The sequence below is a fragment of the Papio anubis genome, chromosome 1 (genome assembly GCF_008728515.1).
Source record: "Papio anubis isolate 15944 chromosome 1, Panubis1.0, whole genome shotgun sequence".
Lineage (NCBI taxonomy): Eukaryota > Metazoa > Chordata > Mammalia > Primates > Cercopithecidae > Papio > Papio anubis.
The window spans coordinates 61,188,867-61,207,897 of NC_044976.1; the positions used below are offsets into that span (position 1 = coordinate 61,188,867).

At 35.3% G+C, this 19,031-nt stretch overlaps 1 protein-coding gene across 11 annotated transcripts in view; it reads left to right on the forward strand.

The window, feature by feature from the left end:
- ATG4C (autophagy related 4C cysteine peptidase) overlaps positions 1 to 19,031 on the forward strand; it is a 118,294-nt gene that overhangs the window by 41,051 nt on the left and 58,212 nt on the right. For 8 of the 11 annotated variants that reach the window (XM_017962082.3, XM_017962070.2, XM_003891980.4 and 5 more), the window contains 4 exons: positions 4,174 to 4,310; positions 9,471 to 9,549; positions 10,209 to 10,285; positions 16,881 to 17,000. In XM_017962082.3, coding sequence (XP_017817571.1) covers positions 4,174 to 4,310; positions 9,471 to 9,549; positions 10,209 to 10,285; positions 16,881 to 17,000 — 413 coding nt within the window. The remainder of the gene's footprint in view (positions 1 to 4,173; positions 4,311 to 9,470; positions 9,550 to 10,208; positions 10,286 to 16,880; positions 17,001 to 19,031) is intronic. The other 3 variants (XM_017962083.2, XM_009209778.3, XM_021942374.1) reach the window with 2 other exon arrangements.

The window sequence follows — 19,031 nt, forward strand, 5'->3', positions numbered from 1 at the left end:
AGACTGTCATACCCAACACCCTACCAGAACTGCTCTTTTCTCTTTCTCTCTCTCTCTTTTTTTTTTTTTTTTTTTTTTTTTTTTTGAGACAGGATTTTACTCTGTTGACCAGGCTGGAGTGCAGTGGTGCGATCATAGCTCACTGTTACCTAAAACTCCTGAGCTCAAGTGTTGCTCCTGCCTCAGCTTCCCAAGTAACTAGCATTAAAGGTATGCATCACCATCTCTGGCTAATTTTGAAATTTTTTATAGAGATGGGGGTCTTGCTGTGTTGCCTAGGCTGGTCTTGAGCTCCTGGCTTCAAGTGATCCTCCTGCCACAACCTCTCAAAATGCTGGGATTATAAGCATGAGCTGGCCAGGCGTGGTGGCTCACACCTGTAATCCCAGCACTTTGGGAAACCGAGGCGGGGTATCACAGGGTCAGGAGTTTGAGACCAGCCTGGCCAATTTGGTGAAATCCAATCTCTACTACAAATAAAACAATTAGCTGGATGTGGTGGCAGGTGCCTGTAGTCGCAGCTACTCGGGAGGCTGAGGCAGGAGATTCGCTTGAACCTGGTAGGCGGAGGTGGCAGTGAGCTAAATTGTGCCACTGTACTCCAGCCTGGGAGACAGAAGGAGACTCCATCTCAAAAAAAAAAAAAAAAGTGTGAGCCATTGTGCCCACCCCAAAACTGCTCTTACCAATAATTTAATCTTTCTAAGCCTCGCAGTAACTTCTCAGTCCTCATATCACACAATCTATCAGTAGTATTTGACAGCGTTGACTCTTTCCTCTTCCTCCTTACAACATTTTGTTTACTTGATTTCTAGACACTACTCTGTAGATTTTCCCTCTGCCTCCTTACTCACTCCTTCACAGCCTCGTTTGTTGGTTTTTCCTCATCTCCTTGATCTCTAAAAATGTTGTTTTAGTGCTCAGCATTTAGACTTCATCTCATCTCTTTTTCTGTCTATGCTGATTTGAATTCACCAAGTCTCGTGGCTTTATAATGCAGATGGTAATCTGCATGTTGGTAACTCCCAAATTGATAGGTCCAACCTAGTCCTCTCTCCAAACTCCAGTTGCATATGTCCCTGTCTACTCAACCTTACTATTTACCTAACAAGTATCTCAAACTTACCATGTCTAAAACTGAATTCCCAGTTCTCCCTCCTGTATTTTCCCCTCCTCCAGTCTTCCATGTCTTTGTAAATGCAAACCGTTTACAAATGGTTTGCTTAAACCAAAACCCTTCGAATCACCTGTGACTCAATTTTTTCTCTCACATCTTACATTTAATAGTGAGTCCTTACTTTATCTTCAAATACATGAACTGATCATGTTTTTTTTTTTTTTTTTTGGAGATAGAGTCTCACTCTGTTGCCCATGTTGGAGTGCAGTGGCACGATCTCGGCTCACTGCAACCTCCGCCTCCCAGATTCAAGCGATTCTTCTGCCTCAGCCTCCCGAGTAGCTGGGATTACAGGTGCCTGCCACCCTGCCTGGCTAATTTTTTGTTTTTTTAGTAGAGACAGTGTTTCGCCATGTTGACCAGGCTGGCCTCGAACTCCTGACCTCAAGTGATCCACCCACCTTGGCCTCCCAAAGTGCTGGGATCACAGGTGTGACCCACCGCGCCTGGCTGAACTGATCACTTTCTACTACCTGTAAGTGACCATTCCTTTTTTTTTTTTTTTTTTTTTTTTTTTTTTTGACATGGAGTCTAGCTCTGTCACCCAGGCTGGAGTGCAGTGGCATGATCTCCACTCACTGGAAGCTCCACCTCCCGGATTCACGCCATTCTCCTGCCTCAGCCTCCATTCTCCTGCCTCAGCCTCCCGAGTAGCTGAGACTACAGGCGCCCGCCACCACACCTGGCTAATTTTTTTGTATTTTTACTAGAGGTGGGGTTTCACCGTGTTAGCCAGGATGGTCTCGATCTCCTGACCTCGTGATCCGCCCACCTTGGCCTCCCAAAGTGCTGGGATTACAGGCGTGAGCCACTGCACCCGGCCGACCATTCCCTGTTTTTACAGTTACTACCTTTGTTCAAGCCCCATCATCTCTTGCTGGATAACTGCAATGGCTTTGTAACTGTTCTCTGTGCTGTAGCCCTTGCCCCTGTAGCCTATTTTAGTTTTAGAGTAAAAGGAAAGCAAGTTTATTAAGTAAAGGAATAAAAAAGTTGCTACTCCATAGGCAGAGCAGCCCCTTGCCTGTACAGTCTATTGTGAACACAGGAAACAGGCTGTTAAACTATGAGTCAGATTAGGACATCCCTAAACAATTCTTCAATGGTTTCCCATCACTGAAAAACTAGTCTTTACAATGGTTTTCAAGAGTTCACACAATCTGTCTTCATTCTCCTCTATATAATGTTATCTTCTAATCCCATTTCCTGCTACTGTACCCCTTGTTTACTTCCCTCCAGAAGACTGTCCTCTTGTTCCTGGGACGTGCTAATTATACTTCTGCCTTAAGATATTTGTATTTTTGATCTTTTAACTTGGAATGCTTTTCCCCTAGGTATCTGTATTACTTGGTTTCTTTCTTTTGGTCCTGACTAAAATATTACTTTCTCATAAGATCTTCCCTGGCCACCTTATTTTAAATTGCCTTGCCCTCAGCATTTCCTGTTCACCCTTCTCTCTTTGTTTTTTCAAAACACACATCACCATCTCTGTTTCCTCCATGAGCATGCATGCTCAAGGAGAGTGGGATTTTTTCTGTTTTGCCTACTTTTGAAAGCCCAGTGTCATATAGTAGCTAGCTGTCAATAAGTATCTATTGAATACATAAATCAGGTAGGTATTATTTTAAAACTTTTATTTTAGGTTCAGGGGTACATGTGGTACTTGTTAGATAGGTAAACTTATGTCACGGGGGTTTGTTGTACAGATTATTTCATCACCCAGGTATTACACCTGGTACCCAGTAGTTATTTTTTCTGCTCCTCTCCTCCCACCCTCCACCCTCAAGTATACCCGAGTGTCTATTGTTCCCTTCTTTGTGTTCAAGAGTTCTAATCATTTAGCTCCTACTTTTAAGTGAGAACATGCAGTATTTGGTTTTCTGTTCCTGTGTTAGTTTGCTAAGGATAATGGCCTCCAGCTCCAACCATGTTGCCACAAAAGATATGATCTCATTCTTTTTTATGGTTGCATAGTATTCCATGGTGTATATGTACCACATTTTCTTTAATCTGTCAGATGGGCACTTAGGTTGATTCTGTGTCTTTGCTACTGTGAATAGTGCTGCAGTGAACATTCGTGTGCATGTGTCCTTATGGTAGAATGATTTATATTTTCCTGGGTTTATACCCAATAATGATTGCTAGGTCAAATGGTAGTTTTGTGTTTAACTCTTTGAGGAATTGCCATACTGCTTTGTACAATGGTTAAACTAATTTACACTCCCACCAGTGGTATACGAGCATTCCCTTTTCTCCACAACCTCGCCAGCATCTGTTACCTTTAGACTTTTTAATAATAGCCATTCTGACTGGTGTGAGATGGTATCTCATTGTGGTTTTGATTTGCATTTCTCTAATGATCAGTGGTATTGAGCTTTTTAAAATATGCTTATTGGCTACATGTATGTCTTCTTTTGAAAAGTGTCTTTTCATGTCCTTTGCCCACACTTTAATGGAGTTGTTTTTCTCTTGTAAATTTGTTGAAGTTCCTTACACGTGCTGGATATTAGACCTTTGTCAGATGTATAGTTTGCAAATATTTTCTCACATTCAATAGGTTATCTGTTTACTATTTTGATAGTTTCTTTTGCTATGCAGAAGCTCTTAGTTTATTTAGATCCCATTTGTCAATTTTTGCTTTTGTTGCGATTGTTTTTGGTGTCTTTGTCATGAAATCTTTGCCTGTTCCTGTGTCCAGGATGGTATTGCCTAGGTTGTCTTCTAGGGTTTTTATAGTTTTGAGTTTTACATTTAAGTCTTTAATCCATCTTGAGTTGATTTTTGTACATGGTGTAAGGAAGTGGTCCAGCTTCAGTCTTCTGTGTATGGCTAGCCAGTTATCCTAGTGGTATTTTTAACTTACTAAGACATTTCTGGTGATGCCAGAGATGACATAGCCAGCTGTCCATTGTGGGTGGAGGATAAATTTGGGTAAAAATATTTCTGAAAATCACTTTTATATAAAATTTAATACATATTCATTATGTTTTTCTCAGTTTACAATTGTGATGTAATTGATAAACAGAGTGCTTCCATGACTTCTGATAATGCAGATGACAAAGCTGTTATTATTCTAGTTCCTGTTAGACTTGGTGGAGAAAGAACCAACACCGACTACTTAGAATTTGTGAAGGTATGAAATAAGCGCTATTTTTTTTTAAGGCAATACTAGCTAATATGAAAAATATAGAAGGTTTGCAATTTTTTGTTCTGTTAAATGAGTAGTGATGATTTTACAGTTGTATGTCGTAAAGTTTGACATTAGAGGTTTTAAATTTCAGTATTATAAGACCAATGTGAGTTGAAGAGCACAGTGTTCTATAACAATGAAAAGCCTTTTAGTCTTTGTAGCTAATCAGGGAGACACAAATGCAGCAATAATCATAACCTGTAATATAGTTACAGTTTCATTATTCTTATTTGTAATTTTAAGTATGTATCTTTATTCATAAAACTAGCATTAAACTATATCACATTAATTATTGAAAAAACTCTATTACTGCTATATTATCTCATAATATGTTTCCTGTGACACCATGATGTCAATAAGAGATGAGATTATTTATGTAGATAGAAATAATGAAGATATGAAGATATTATTTGGAGGAGTTCCAACTTTGTTTTTTTTCATCTTAGCCAGTTAAAAATCGGTTCTTGGTGGAGCACATTGTTTGGTTTCTTGCACCAAAAGAACCTGTGTAGTTATGTTACCTTGTTTTGGGCACCAAGACATTCACTTAACGATAAAATACCTTGGAAATAGTTTCTGATTAAGGTGAAAGTTTTTAGATTTTTTCATAGTTTCAATAAAATTCTTCATTTTTTAGTAGTCTCTTTTTGTAGCAATAGTTGGAATTCTTCTTTAAATGGAGTGTTATGGGATATAGTAATGTTGAAATAAAGTCTGAATCTGTCTTTTGTGATTAATAACAATTTGTTCCTTTCATGAGGCATTAATCCCATATTATGGTCTCTGTATATTTAGTTGGAATATCTGTTCTCAGGGTAGACTGTGCTAATTCTAGAAATCTAGAGCAGTTGTTTTTAACATATGATACATGGAAGTTTTTTAGCTGGTATATGGGCTTTTCTTAATAGTTACTAAGATTTTGGAAGCACATTTGTTACAGTAACAATACTGTGATATATCAATGACATATTAATCTTCCAAATAAAGGTAAGGTTTTGATGTCTGACATGTATCTTTAGTAGGGTTATTGGTGCAGTGTGAGAAACTGTGAACCACTTCATCTAGAGAAGCTGTTGAGGGTTTGGAGACTTCTGACATGTTGTCATCTCTAGGTGGGTTCTAATCAAATCTGAGCTGGATTCTTTTTTGCCTTCTCTACTACCATGAGATGATTAGAAACTGATGCAGTCTTAGAACTGATACCTTTAGCCAAAGTTTCATTCCTGGTGGAATGGGCTGCAGATGGCTTCAGGCATGTTTCATCTGACTGAGGACTTTGCTATTTGGTGGTATTGATAGTATTCATCAGATGGTCACACTGCCTAATGCTCTTGAGTGATTCATGGTTAATAGCTTAACCATGGTTTGTAGTGAAATGTAGCATCCTGCTACATTGTATGAGGAGAAGGAAATTTGGTGTGTGTTTTATTAGTCCTTACCACAGGAGGTTTATTTATTTATATTAATTTTTTTAAGCACCTGGAATGAGGAAAATCCAGGATGTTCCTTTTCTTCAGCAAGACAAATTAGGACTTTTCTTTTTGTAGTGAAACAAACTATGGTTAAGCTGTTAAAGTGAAGCCTCAGTACCTAACATATAGGAGTTACTTAATACATATTTGTTAACCCTAATTTTTATAATACTTTTCAATATACATTTATCTAAAAGACATAGAGAAGTTAAGTGATATATTCAAGTTCAGATAGCAGACTGGTAGCAGAGACTAGACTTTTCTTGACTCTTAAGTTTGTTTTTCATATTTTTCTCTAACACATGAACTTTTTGAAAGGTAACATTTTCTTGAGCTTCTATTAACTCTATTTACACTGTAGTCCACTAAAGTGGGAGAGCAGTGACTGATGAAACATTTTGATTTTCCAGTTACGTAAAAATGGCTGTAATGGTTAAGTGGAGTAGGTTATATGATAGGTATTATGTTTGGCCAGAGGGAATGGTTGAGTCAAAGCCCAAATGAGAGCATGTAAAGAGGTATTCACTTAGAAGTGAAAAGGTAGTGTGTTCATTAGCCCTAAAAGAAAAATATTTTTTTTCTTTTTCTCATGTATGGTCAGCCATTGTATTTTTTCATGCCAAACCAATGTACATTGGTGAGTCTAAAATTTACTGTTTAGTTCTGTTTTTCAAATTTATTAAACAAGGTATTTCAGAGATAGTGCCAACATAGCATCCTGCTACATTGTATGAGAAGAAGGAAATTTGTTGGTACTATTGGTCCTACAGGAGGTTTATTTATTTATGTGTGTGTGTGTATATATATATATGTGTGTGTGTGTGTGTATATATATATATATTTTTTTTTTTTTTTTTTTTTTTTTGAGGCCCGAGGTCTTGCTCTGTGCCCAGGCTGGAGTGCAGTGGCGTCTCGGCTCACTGCAAGCTCCGCCCCCCCGGGTTCACGCCATTCTCCTGCCTCAGCCTCCCGAGTAGCTGAGACTACAGGTGCCCGCCACCTCGCCCGGCTAATTTTCTTGTATTTTTAGTAGAGACGGGGTTTCACCATGTTAGCCAGGATGGTCTCGATCTCCTGACCTCGTGATCCGCCCGCCTCGGCCTCCCAAAGTGCTGGGATTACAGGGTATATATATATTTTTAAGGACCTGGAATGAGGAAAATCCAGTATGTTCTTTTTCTTCAGTGAGACAAATTAGGACTTTTCTTTTTGACTGATTACTTCAGTCTTATTTATTGCTTCATGGATACAGCTCAATAAATTTTCACCACTAGAAAAATAACTGTGAAGAAGCTCTTTTAGGAACTGAAAAGTGTTTCAATCCAAAGATGCAGCCTCTTACATGTAATGGCATTCTAGCTCCTAATCTGCTTCTAAGCATTTATTGCTAAACCTGCTCTAATGCGTTGCAAGGGAAATACAGATGTCAAGAACCAAAGTCTTTCTTCCATTACTTAGAACCATTCATTTTCTGAGGAGAGTCAGTGACAATCCTTGCTATATATTTTTTTCTTTCTTTTATCAGTTGTAAGAGACAGAACTTTCACTGCCTCACAGGTCTCTATGATATAAACATTGCATTTCAACTGATTAGACTGCCTCACGGTAAAGTAAGGCACCCTCTAATTGTATTAAGGATTTTTATTTAGGGGGAAAACAGCAGAATTCTTTATTGATAAGTAACTTTATTACTATTTAGTGAGATTTTTGATACAATTTTATCTTTATTTTTAGTTAGCTCGAAGATTTTAACCTGATATGCCTTCTCCGTTTTATTTAATTTTTTTCAGTTGCAGTTCTCCATTTCAGAAAAAACTTTATGATATTTTTACAATACTAAAAATATACAAGGTTGTTCTTTAGAGGGTGTCCGAGTCCATTTTTTCCTGCTATAACAGAATACTGGAGACTGAGTAATTTATAGAGAACAGAAATTTATTCTCTCACAGTTCTGGAGGATGGGAAATCTAAGATCAAGGCACTGGCATCTGATGAGGGTCTCCTTGCTGCGCTCTCACATGGTGGAAGGCAGAAGGGCCAAAAGGGAGTGACCTCTGTCCTCATGTGGCAGAGAAGCAGGAGAGAGAACCCACTCCTGCAAGTCCTTTTTATAGCAACATTGAGATTTTTGATACAATTTTATCTTCATTTTTTAGTTAGCTCTAAGGTTTTAACCTGATATCTCATTCATGCAAGCTCTGCCCTCATGACTTCTAAACACCTCCCCACAGGCTCCAGCTTTCAACACTGTATTGGGGATTAAATTCCCACACATGAATTTTGGAGGCAATAAAAATGTTCAAACTATAGTGGAGGGTTACTTATAATAGTGAGAACTTGGAACGACTTAAATATTTATGGTGGAAGTTTTAAAGCACATTTTGTTGTTATCATAAAATAGAATATTTTTCAGCTACTACATATTGTTAATATAGATTTCTATTTATTGATAGGAAAAGATATTCATGACATAATGAGCAACAAAAGGTTACACTGGCATATGTTGTGAGATTTCACATATATAAAGTTGTATTTGTAAATCTCTGTGTGTATATATGTAATATAGACAGATGTTAAGAAGGTATTCCCCCAAATGTTAATAATGATGAGCTTTGGTGTTGGAATTTTGGAAAAGTTTTACTTTTTTCTGTATTTCCTGTATGTTTGTGTGTTCTCTATGGTTTGGTTACTTGTTAAAGGAAAAAGAACATTTGTCCATATATTATTTATTTTTGTATCTTATAGATTTCAAAACATCCTCTCATTTAAGAGGAGGAAAGCTTAACTATTGTTTAATAGTTTTGGGATTTTATAACCTATACTCTATCATTATTTGTGTTTTATAGGATATATCAAAATTATTGCAGGAACTATTCATAAGACATTAATTCATTCCACTAGACATTTTAAACTTACTCAATTGGACATGTTTTTAAAAAGATACAGAGTTGATTTGGCCTAACTTAAATAGAGTTCTGCTTAGAATAGATTGCTGAGGGGTGTATTAAATAATTTATTGTGGTATTCCTGATATTTTATGATTAGTAAAATAAATTGGTTTTAAATGCAGTAATAATTATTATTTTCCTTGGATTAAGTTGTTTTCATTACTCTTTATATTTATTTCAAATGAAGTAGCATAAAAAATTTGAGTGAATGCCATTGATTAGAAAATGGCTTTCAGTTTGCGATTCCAAGACTCAAGGTTCAATGAAAACAGCAATAAGGTCTAAGAACTATTGTTAGCATTTCAAAAAGCCTGACAAAAATTTTACGTTGATCACAGTGAGGCTGCACCAGCTAACTGGAAGGCTAAGTGTATTGGCTTTGGCAGGAATTTTATTGCCTTAAGGTGATAAAATTGATTATCTCTCTATGTAGTAGTTGTTTAATGTTGTTGAGCAACATGCTGATCAAAATATTTGATTTGTCATGTTAATGTTGAGTGATTTAAAGAAAAGGAAGGCAGTTTGGAAGACAAGTGGATTTCAGAACCTGGGTGCAAATGTAATATAAATGATAACTGGCAGTGGTAAATTTGGGAACTACTAATATTAGTAATAGAAATTGGTTTGCTTTGAATAATTACCACTTGTCTCTTGACTAAATCTGTATTAATTTTTTTTGGCAGAGTATTTTAAGCCTGGAATATTGTGTGGGTATTATTGGTGGCAAACCTAAACAGTCATATTACTTTGCTGGATTTCAAGGTTAGTGATTTAGTAAAATATATTTCTTCATTATTTTCTTTTAAAAGTCAGAAAGTTAATATGAGATCATCTGGAAACAGGATGATTAACAGAGCAAAGAGAGTACCTTATACATTCATCAGTCCTGCTATAGCCACTCATTTGTCATTTGGTCCACAACATAATTAGATTCTGTAAAATGTATGTTTAATTTCTGTTATTGCATAAACAAGGCATAATTTATTGGTTGCACTAAACTTCAGAAGACATTGCTGCCACATTCTGGCAGTTGCTATTTACATATTTACTTTTTACCAGTTTTAGTGGTGCAAGTTGATGATAAAATGACAAGCAATATGTTCTTCCTGTCAAGATAAAGAAGTGCAATACATTTTTCATATGCAAACTGTAGAATATAATTGTGTGTTTGTGAAAGTAATTTTATCACCAAAAATTAAATGACAGTCTCATCACTTTATAAAAATTCTGCTTATACAAGCATATTTGATTATGCAAAAGTTAATCTATCCTGTGCAAACCTATGTTTCAGTCAATGAGTATCAGTCTGGCAAGCTGTTACTCCCAGATTTTTTTCAGCTATTCTACATAGAAATTGGATTGTAAGCAGCGTAATAATAAGGTATTTTTTGAATTACTTGTCTTCTGTTTTGTCCTTGTAGATGACAGTTTGATTTACATGGATCCTCATTACTGCCAATCTTTTGTAGATGTCAGCATAAAGGATTTCCCTCTTGAGGTACTATGGATAAAGAGCTGATACTGTTTTCTTACCATATGAAGTAAACTAATTATTTAGAGATGTGCTAGGTAGCTATACTTTTGTAGTATTATAACTACTGGTTAATAATCTATATTTTACTGATTTATAGAACCATAATTAACACAGTGGTCAAAGGTTAAGTACTTTGTTGCTGAATTTTAATTTATGATATACTTTTTCCTTCATTTATCTTTGTGTCTAACTTGTTAGAAACCCTGGCCGTACTAAAATAAATGATCAAGTCTCCAAGTAATTTTGTATAGAGACAGCTAAACAGTACTGAAGAATTTAAAATGTTAGGCCTGTTTAAAAAAAAAAAAAAAGAAAAATATAAGGGGATAGACGAGTTAGAGTAACAAAGCAACTTAATGAGATTATCTGCTAAATTATTTTGCTTTGAGTACAGTAATTAAATCTTAGCCTTTAGTTGGAAGTTTTCAAGAGCTTAGTTGGGTTTCTAAGTTTTTTTTTGGCTTTTATTTCTTAACCTCTTCTTTTCCTTTATATAGGTCATTTTGTGATCCAGTATTTTTTCAGAAAAATTTGAGAGTACATAAATGAAACATGTAATTATTACATGGTTTTGATTGTTTTCCCAGTTGGTGCTTTTACAGACTAAAGTAATTTTACAGAATAAAATAATTTAAATCACTTGAGTGTCATGGATCACTAATTTTCAAGGACTCGATGAGTTGCAAATGTAGTTGAATACTTTGTTTTAGTAATTGCTTGCTAGCTAATATTAACACCTAATAGTATTTAAGAGGTAGAATGTGAAAATAGATAAACCACAAGGTTAAAATCTGGTTCAGAAAGATACATTATAAAACATTTTGGCATCCTTTGTAAACTATTACTTCAATTAAAGTATAAGCATCTGGAGGCCAGACATCAGGTCTATTTTGTTCTTTCATAGTATCTTGCACCTTAATAAATATTTGCTAGTTGACTGATTGATACTGGGGAAGGCAGTACTGAATAATTGTGCCATGTGAACTACATTGTAATTCTCTTTCTGCCTTGTGGTCTTGTAGCACTGATTCTTGTGTTCAAGTTACATTTCCAGTAGATCACTGCCAAATTGGCTCCTTATAAACAGTAGATACTTGAGATTTAGATGGAAATTGTTCTTAGTATTTTAGTATTACCTAAATAAGCAAATTAAAAGATTATTGGTCTGATTATTTTGGCCAATAGAGAGAAATTATCCATCTGATATTTTGAGAGACTGCAAAGATACCAAGCAAATGAATATCCTGGCTATGTGTATACAATCAAAATTAGAAAGGCTTCAACTCATTATTGGGAGACTGTTGCAACACTCCAGGAGGGACTTATTAATAATAAAGGTTCGAAGTAGGCTAGTGAATAGTGAAAATGGAAAGGAATAATTGCTTTTAAGATTTTACTATGTAAGGTAAAATTTGTTAAAATTGACTTCTTAAATGCACAGAAACATTTCTTATATATTGGGACACTTATAGAATGGGTTTATAGATGTTATATTTTTGAGATTCTGGTAGAATATCTTAATCTGTGTGGAAAATTCCTGTTAAAAATTTTTATTTTTCTGCAATGAAGAGATTTATTTTAGTTAGTAGCATCACTTGTTTTCCTATGAAAGTGTAATATAAAAATTATATCAAGTTGTAGAGGAATAAAATTTCACTTTTTGCTTTTAATCATCTTTTAAGTTTATAATACACCAATTAAAGGTGTTTTAACTACCCTGTATTACTAACCATCCTCGCTTCGCTATACTGCTTGTATATTTATAGCTAGCGAAATTTTGTAGTTGATTAATATAAAAAATTATATGCATATTCTAAAACCACAATTATACTTCAGTTATTAAAATCATTTTTGTAGGGAACTTTTTGGATCAGTATTTTTTTTGGTTAATAGATGGAGAAATTGAAATCTTAAATCATCCATTGATTCCACATAAATAATTGCTGGTAGTCCTTTGATATTTTGAGTGCTCTAAATCTAATAGATTGTGAAATTTTAAGGAAGTGGGATGATATGAGAATATTTGAGATTGAGGAAGAGATTTAAACAGATTGCATCTTTTGTTGTTCTTACAGTGTTGAATTTCTGCATTTCTAGAATTGAACTGTTAACATTTTGAAACCAAATCAGACTAACTCATTTCTTTCTTTTTTAATGAACATTTTCTAGGTGCAAGGGATTGTCCTAAACTCTTGAGTCCTTTGTTGAATTCTTCTTCTCTGTGATTCCAAGTGTTTTGATTATATACATTTCTATTAATGTTTAATTCTTGTGACATTTTCTTCTGAAATAAATTAGTATATACTATTGAATTTCTATACTAACCTTTAAGAGACTCTTCCTCATTTTTAGCTATCTTCACTGAGTTTTTAACACATTGTGAAGCGAGCATCGGCAGTTATATTTGGATCCTAAGTCTAGTAGTGAAGATATGCCAGGGATATCTTTGGTTAGGAGTGACGAATGGAGGCACATGGTTCAGTGTGAGGGCACATTATAATGTAGAAACTCACACTGTAATTTTCAAACAGAAAGTGAGGTTCAGAGGAGCAGCATGAACAACCTTAAACAAAAGTCATCAAAGAACAACTTGAAATTAGAAGGGAATGAGAAGAGACCCCAAATGGGCTTTAGCAGTGAGGGTATGTAAGAAAAGCTTTATTAATAGACATGTTAGTTTGTTCTGATTACTGGGTCCCCAATTCCAAATGTCAGATTTTAGGAGGTTCATACAGTGGTAACTGTTTTAATCTATCTTAGGAAATTCAGAAATAGTGGCAGTAAAGCTATTAGAATTATGTATGTGAGCATCTAGATAGATTGGATGAGTGAATTCATCAGTGAAAGATAATACCCTTTATGAATTACACATATGAACTGCAATTAGTAGTAGGTTTTTTTGTGTTGTTTTTTGGGTGGAGGATAGGGTTTTGCTCTGTTACCACTCAGGTTGGAGTGTACTGTGTAATCACAGCCCACTGTGGCCTTGACCTTCTGGGCTTCAGCAATCTCCCCACCCTAGCCACTCAAGTAGTTGGGACCACAGGTGCGTGCCACCATACCCGGTTAATTATCAGTAGGTACTTTTTAGGAACGGTATTTTTTAATTAACTGTCTTGGATTAATTATCAGTAGGTACTTTTTAGTAAGGGTATTTTCTAATTAACTGTCTTAGGAAGCTTCATCTGAATCACCAAAATAGCATAGCTGTACCTATAAGCATATGTTTCAGTATTGTTTTTGTATGTTTAGGTAATTAGACTTCACTATTCTAAACAATAAGCCTAGAATAGTGCCTGTCATTTTGTAGGTGCCTAGTAACTATTACGGCAATTGGTAAATAATGTATCAAAACTTGAAATAAATGGGAATTGATTCTCCCTGGCCAATATTTCCAGAATCACTGTTACAGAAGTGTATCTAGTGAATACTCCTTAAAGTGCGTTTGTCAAGTAGATGCTACTCCTCTTACCACTGAATTTTAAAAATTAAAAAAAAATCTTAAGTGCATAGCTCAAAAATTATCATGAAGTGAACATAGCCCTGAATTAGGAAAATATTTGAAAGTTTAACTTGTTCTGCAATAGACAACAGTTGCGAATTGTAAATTCATGTTGGTTGGCCTTAGAATCTTCTTGGGTGAACAAAATGATATGAATAGCCAGGCGTGATGGCTCCCACCTGTAATCCCTCCACTTTGGGAGGCCAAGGTGGGTGGATCACCTGAGGTCAGGAGTTTGAGACCAGCCTGGCCAACATGATGAAACCCCATCTCTACTAAAAATACAAAAAAAAATTAGCCCGTCATGGTGGCACGTGCCTGTAATCCCAGCTACTCGAGAGGCTGAGGCACAGGAATTGCTTGAACCTCGGAGGTGGAGGTTGCAGTGAGCAGAGATTGCACCACTGCACTCCAGCCTGGGCAACAAGAGTGAAACTTCATCTCAAAGAAAAAAAAAAAAAGTTTAAATGATATAAAATGCCTCTCTGTTGTATAAGTCCTAGTGCTCATGCAGCAATACCCAATAGCAGTTTCAGTGATCAGAGATTTCTATCTGTGTTTTTGTGAATATTTTAAAAGTTCTTTGTAGATATTAAAACAACCATGAATAACAATTTAGTATTTGTTATTATCTATGATGATTGTAGTCAATACAGTGAGATAGTAATAAGACTATGCTGGTTTAGTATTATTGGTTCCTACATGAAAAGCCTTTTAAAATTTAAAAAGCTTTATTTTCTAGAGATGGAGTTTTGTTCTGTCACCCAGTGTGGATGGAGTGCAGTGCACAACCATAGTTCACTGGCGCCTCAAACTCCTGGGCTTATGTGATTCTCCCACCTAAGCCTCCCAAGTAGCTGGGACTATAGGTGAACGCCACCACACCTGGCTACTTAAAAAGCTTTTTAGAGATAGGGTCCTGCTATGATGCACAAGCTGGTCTCAAGCCTCTGTACTCAAACAGTCCTCCCACCTCAACCTCCTGAGTTTCTGGGCACAGGCATGAGCCTTACTTAAGTTCTTACACGAAAACTTTTACCAGTGCTTCACTATAATATAGGATACCCTTGTAGATGAGTTCAAAAATATATTATTAGACCATGTACAAGCTTTTGGCCCTCCTTATCCCCAACTGGAAAAAAAGTTAAGAAGCATTCCTTGTTATTGTCTTTGGAATGAGCTGGGGAAATGGTTATTTGTAGATACCGTGTATGTAGAATAATTTCTTATAAATATGACTTAGAACTGTGATGTATACCCTAATATACTCATTCTTCTGTAAATTGTTAACTAACAAGTTTGTTTAGCTTTTCTGTGCTTTTCTAGATGTGTTTTAAATATTTCTTTGCAAATATAACAGGTGGATCAATGTTAGAAAAAGTCCAACTAAGATTATACTTGTATTGACTAGTGCCATGGAGGTTCCAGTTTAGCTAGGTGGAATCTCAGTGTGTAAAGTAAGTTAGCTAAGCATTTTGCAGAAGTCATAGTTTTGAAAACTCATTTTTTGGCCTATATTAACTGACGTATTGTTGGATTTGAATCTCATATGCAATTGAACTTTTCATTGGAAAAAAAGCAACTTGAATGTGTATATTTTGCATATCTTTTGGTGATGATATGCGATACAAATTGGGTCACTAGGATGTACAGGGAGAGAAAGAGTGACTTTAATTGATTTCACCATGAACATAACAAATATGACAACTTATTTTTCTACATTTTAATAGATAGCATGAAGTTAAAAATCCCTTAGTTTTAGGCATTGAATATAGGGAAATTATAACTTTATGAGCACAAATCCAGCCCTCCTCCCCCTCCCTCCCCTACCCCCCCACCCCTCCCCTCCCCTCCCCCCTCCCCCACCTTGCACTGTACTCGCATCACCTCCCCTTACGGCAACTTCAAAACTTCTGGGCTCAAGCAGTCCTCCTGCCTCAGCCTCCTGAATAGCTGGGATTGTACATGGGAGCCATAGCACCCAGCTCCTAGATTATTTCTTAATTGAGCTTGTTCTTTAATTCAAATATTTCCCACGCCTGTCTCCCATCTGCCCAGTTCTCTCCCTTTCCCACAAACTTGTTAATTTTTGTATATCCTTAGTTTATTTATACAAATATGAATATATCGTCTTACGTTCTTTTTAACACAAACTTATTTTTTCTACATACAGAAAAAGACTTGGTCACATCAGTGATTTTTAAGGACAGGCAAAGCATTTAAGCATGAAAAAAATTTTTTAAAAAGATTGCAATGATTATTTTTATATTCTGCCCTTTTTCTACTTTTGTATTCCCTAAAGATGCCAAACTCTAGCCAAATCCATTAGCAAGACAGTAGAGAAACTAGGGCAGCCTCCCCAGCCCATTTATATCTGTGGCACTGTGTCTGTTGGAGAAAAGTGAACTAAAGAGACAAAAGGACTGATGAGAAAGAGAGCAAGGACCATAATGGAATGGTTTCACCTGTTCCAGCCTGTTGTCTGAGAAGAAACAAGAATTAAAGCACACTCAAAGAGAAAGTTGAAGAATATGCAGTTATGTACTAATTGTGTGAATTGCTAAAACCCTCAAGTTGACCTATTTTTATATCAATATAGAACATTTACCTGAATCTGTGTATTTGTTTAAAAAGTCTTGATGTCCTTGTTAAAAGGTTAATAAACATTACCCAAAATCTCCAACAAAACAGACTTAACTGCATTTTAATAGAAATGACTAACTCAATTCCAAGCCTTGTACTAGGCTGTGCATATCTTTTTCGTGTTTTCAAGTGTTAGAAATGCATACCACTTTTGACACGCTTCCTTACTTTTGCAGAATGGCACTCATGTCACAAAAGGTTGAAATTTGGTGAATTAAATATATACAAAAGTTGGCTCTTGTATTTTATAGTTTTGCAGAGTGGGGAGGACTATCTGCACAGGCTGAACTAAAACACCATTTGAAAATCATGTTTATAGTGATGGGAAAAAGCTAGATAGGAAATTTTAAATAATAGTTTTATATATACTTGTCTATCAAATACATTAATCCTAAAGAACTTTAAAAATTACAGACATTCCACTGCCCTTCTCCCAAAAAGATGGCGTTTCGAAAAATGGATCCCAGCTGTACAATAGGATTTTACTGTCGAAATGTTCAGGACTTCGAACGAGCTTCTGAAGAAATCACCAAGGTACCTTTATTTAAAATATTGTATTTGTAAATGACCTAATTTTATTAGAGACAGACTGTCAGAAGGCAAAAACCTGTAAATTATGATATTTTTATAAAATTTCCTCTTGAATGTTAATATTATTAGTACCATTGTGAACTGAAAAAAAAAGCTATTTGAGGAATCTTAGCGTTTGAGGCAAATGAAATCAACTAGTGACCAGTTGAAAGTAGTGATTGGTCCACTAGGTGGCACTGTTGAAATAAAAATCCTTTTGCAAACTGTAGACCGGTGCAAGCAATTAGGTTATATTCTATTTGAAGAAGATTTTAAAAGGGCAATCCCTTAGGGGTAGGAAAAAAATTAATGAAGTATTTGATCAAGCCAAATTGTGCATTATTTCTTGTTAGTCCAAGTGCTTCTTTGATTTTTTTAAAAAGAGAAATGGTATTTTTGGATTTCTCAGAACTGCTTTATCAAATGAGCTGTGTTTTTACCTTCCAATAAGCTTGTCTAATCTGATCTATTCTACTTATAGGATCTTTGAAAGAGGTTTATTTAACTTCTTCTCATTACATTTATACTTCTACATTTTTTTGGTCCTTGAGTACTGCTAGAACATTTATGGAACCTTAATAGCTATCTATATTTAGTACTTTAGGAAAAAAAAGACTACTTTTTAAAGAAGTAAGCATAGATAGCTCTCTTTATTTGTATCAATAGTTAGGCTATCATTTTATGGTAAGTAAGACCAATACTAGTCATTTTTGGGAATTCTTTTTTTTTTTTTTTTAAGACCGAGTTTCGTTCTTGTTGCCCAGGCTGGAGTGTAATGGCGCGATCTCGGCTCACCGCAACCCCTGCCTCCCAGGTTCAAGCAATTCTCTTGCCTCAGCCTCCTGAGTATCTGGGATTACAAGCATGTGCCACCATGCCTGGCCCATTTTGTATTTTTAGTAGAGATGCGGTTTCTCCATGTTGGTCAGGCTGGTCTCGAACTCCTGACCTCAGAATTCTTAACTGGAGCTTATGTATAATAGTAACTTATTACTGCTTTATTTCCAGTTAATTTTATTCAGGAAAGTGGATATAGTGAGTTGAAATTTTGTTTTTAGAATGTAAAAGTGGAATGATAAATAAAATGTTTCATATAAGCTAGATTTAGTTTACTTGACCTGCCATATGAAAGAGGAAATTTAACAGGAATATGACAGAAAAATGAATGAGGAAAGGAGCAAATGAGATATGTGGGAACCATTCCATAGTCTTCATTTCTCACAGTTGTTCTCTTTTCATTCTCCTTTTTCAACATGGAAGGCCAGGTGAACATAACAAAATATATATTTTTCATTTTTCCTCCTATTACTGGAAATTAGTATATGCATTTGTATATTTTAATTTGACAGTTCTTTGTCTTTACAAAGTATCATGTGTATGCTAAAGTATACAAATACAGGTGCTATTGTGATATTTATTGATGTTGATGAACATTTTCCATTAAAAAGTCCCATTTCTCTGTTTCTATTCATTTATTTTCTATCTGGACTAAAATATGTTTAAAACAGTAAAGCAGTTGACTCCTAGAATAGAAACAAACCAGATTATTATTACCAAATTAAAAAAAACAAAATTAATGAATTGTGTGTTGATATTTTCTAATTAAAGACAGTTGTGGTTTTTACATTGGAAAAATACTTAGAAATTATTACTCTTGAGCATCAGAATAATATGCATTAAAGTAAAGAGAAATTATATTGAAATGTCTTTTGGAAGTACTGAGAATTGTGTAAGAATCAATTAACTTTGCTGTTATAATATTGTTCTTCTTAAGTGAGTAGCTTTTTGTAGCAGTATCCAAAACTCACCATGTCAGTGAATAACACAGTCAGTTTCTTTTGCCTGGAAGGTTATAAGTTAAGCACTTGCCTTTTTTTCTTAAAAACTGAATTGGGCAGTTTTAGTTCGACCATTTTTTTTTAACCTTTAAAAATTAAATTAACTTAAAATTATTTGTTTCTATATAAGATACATATTTTCAGTTTTCTCATTTTG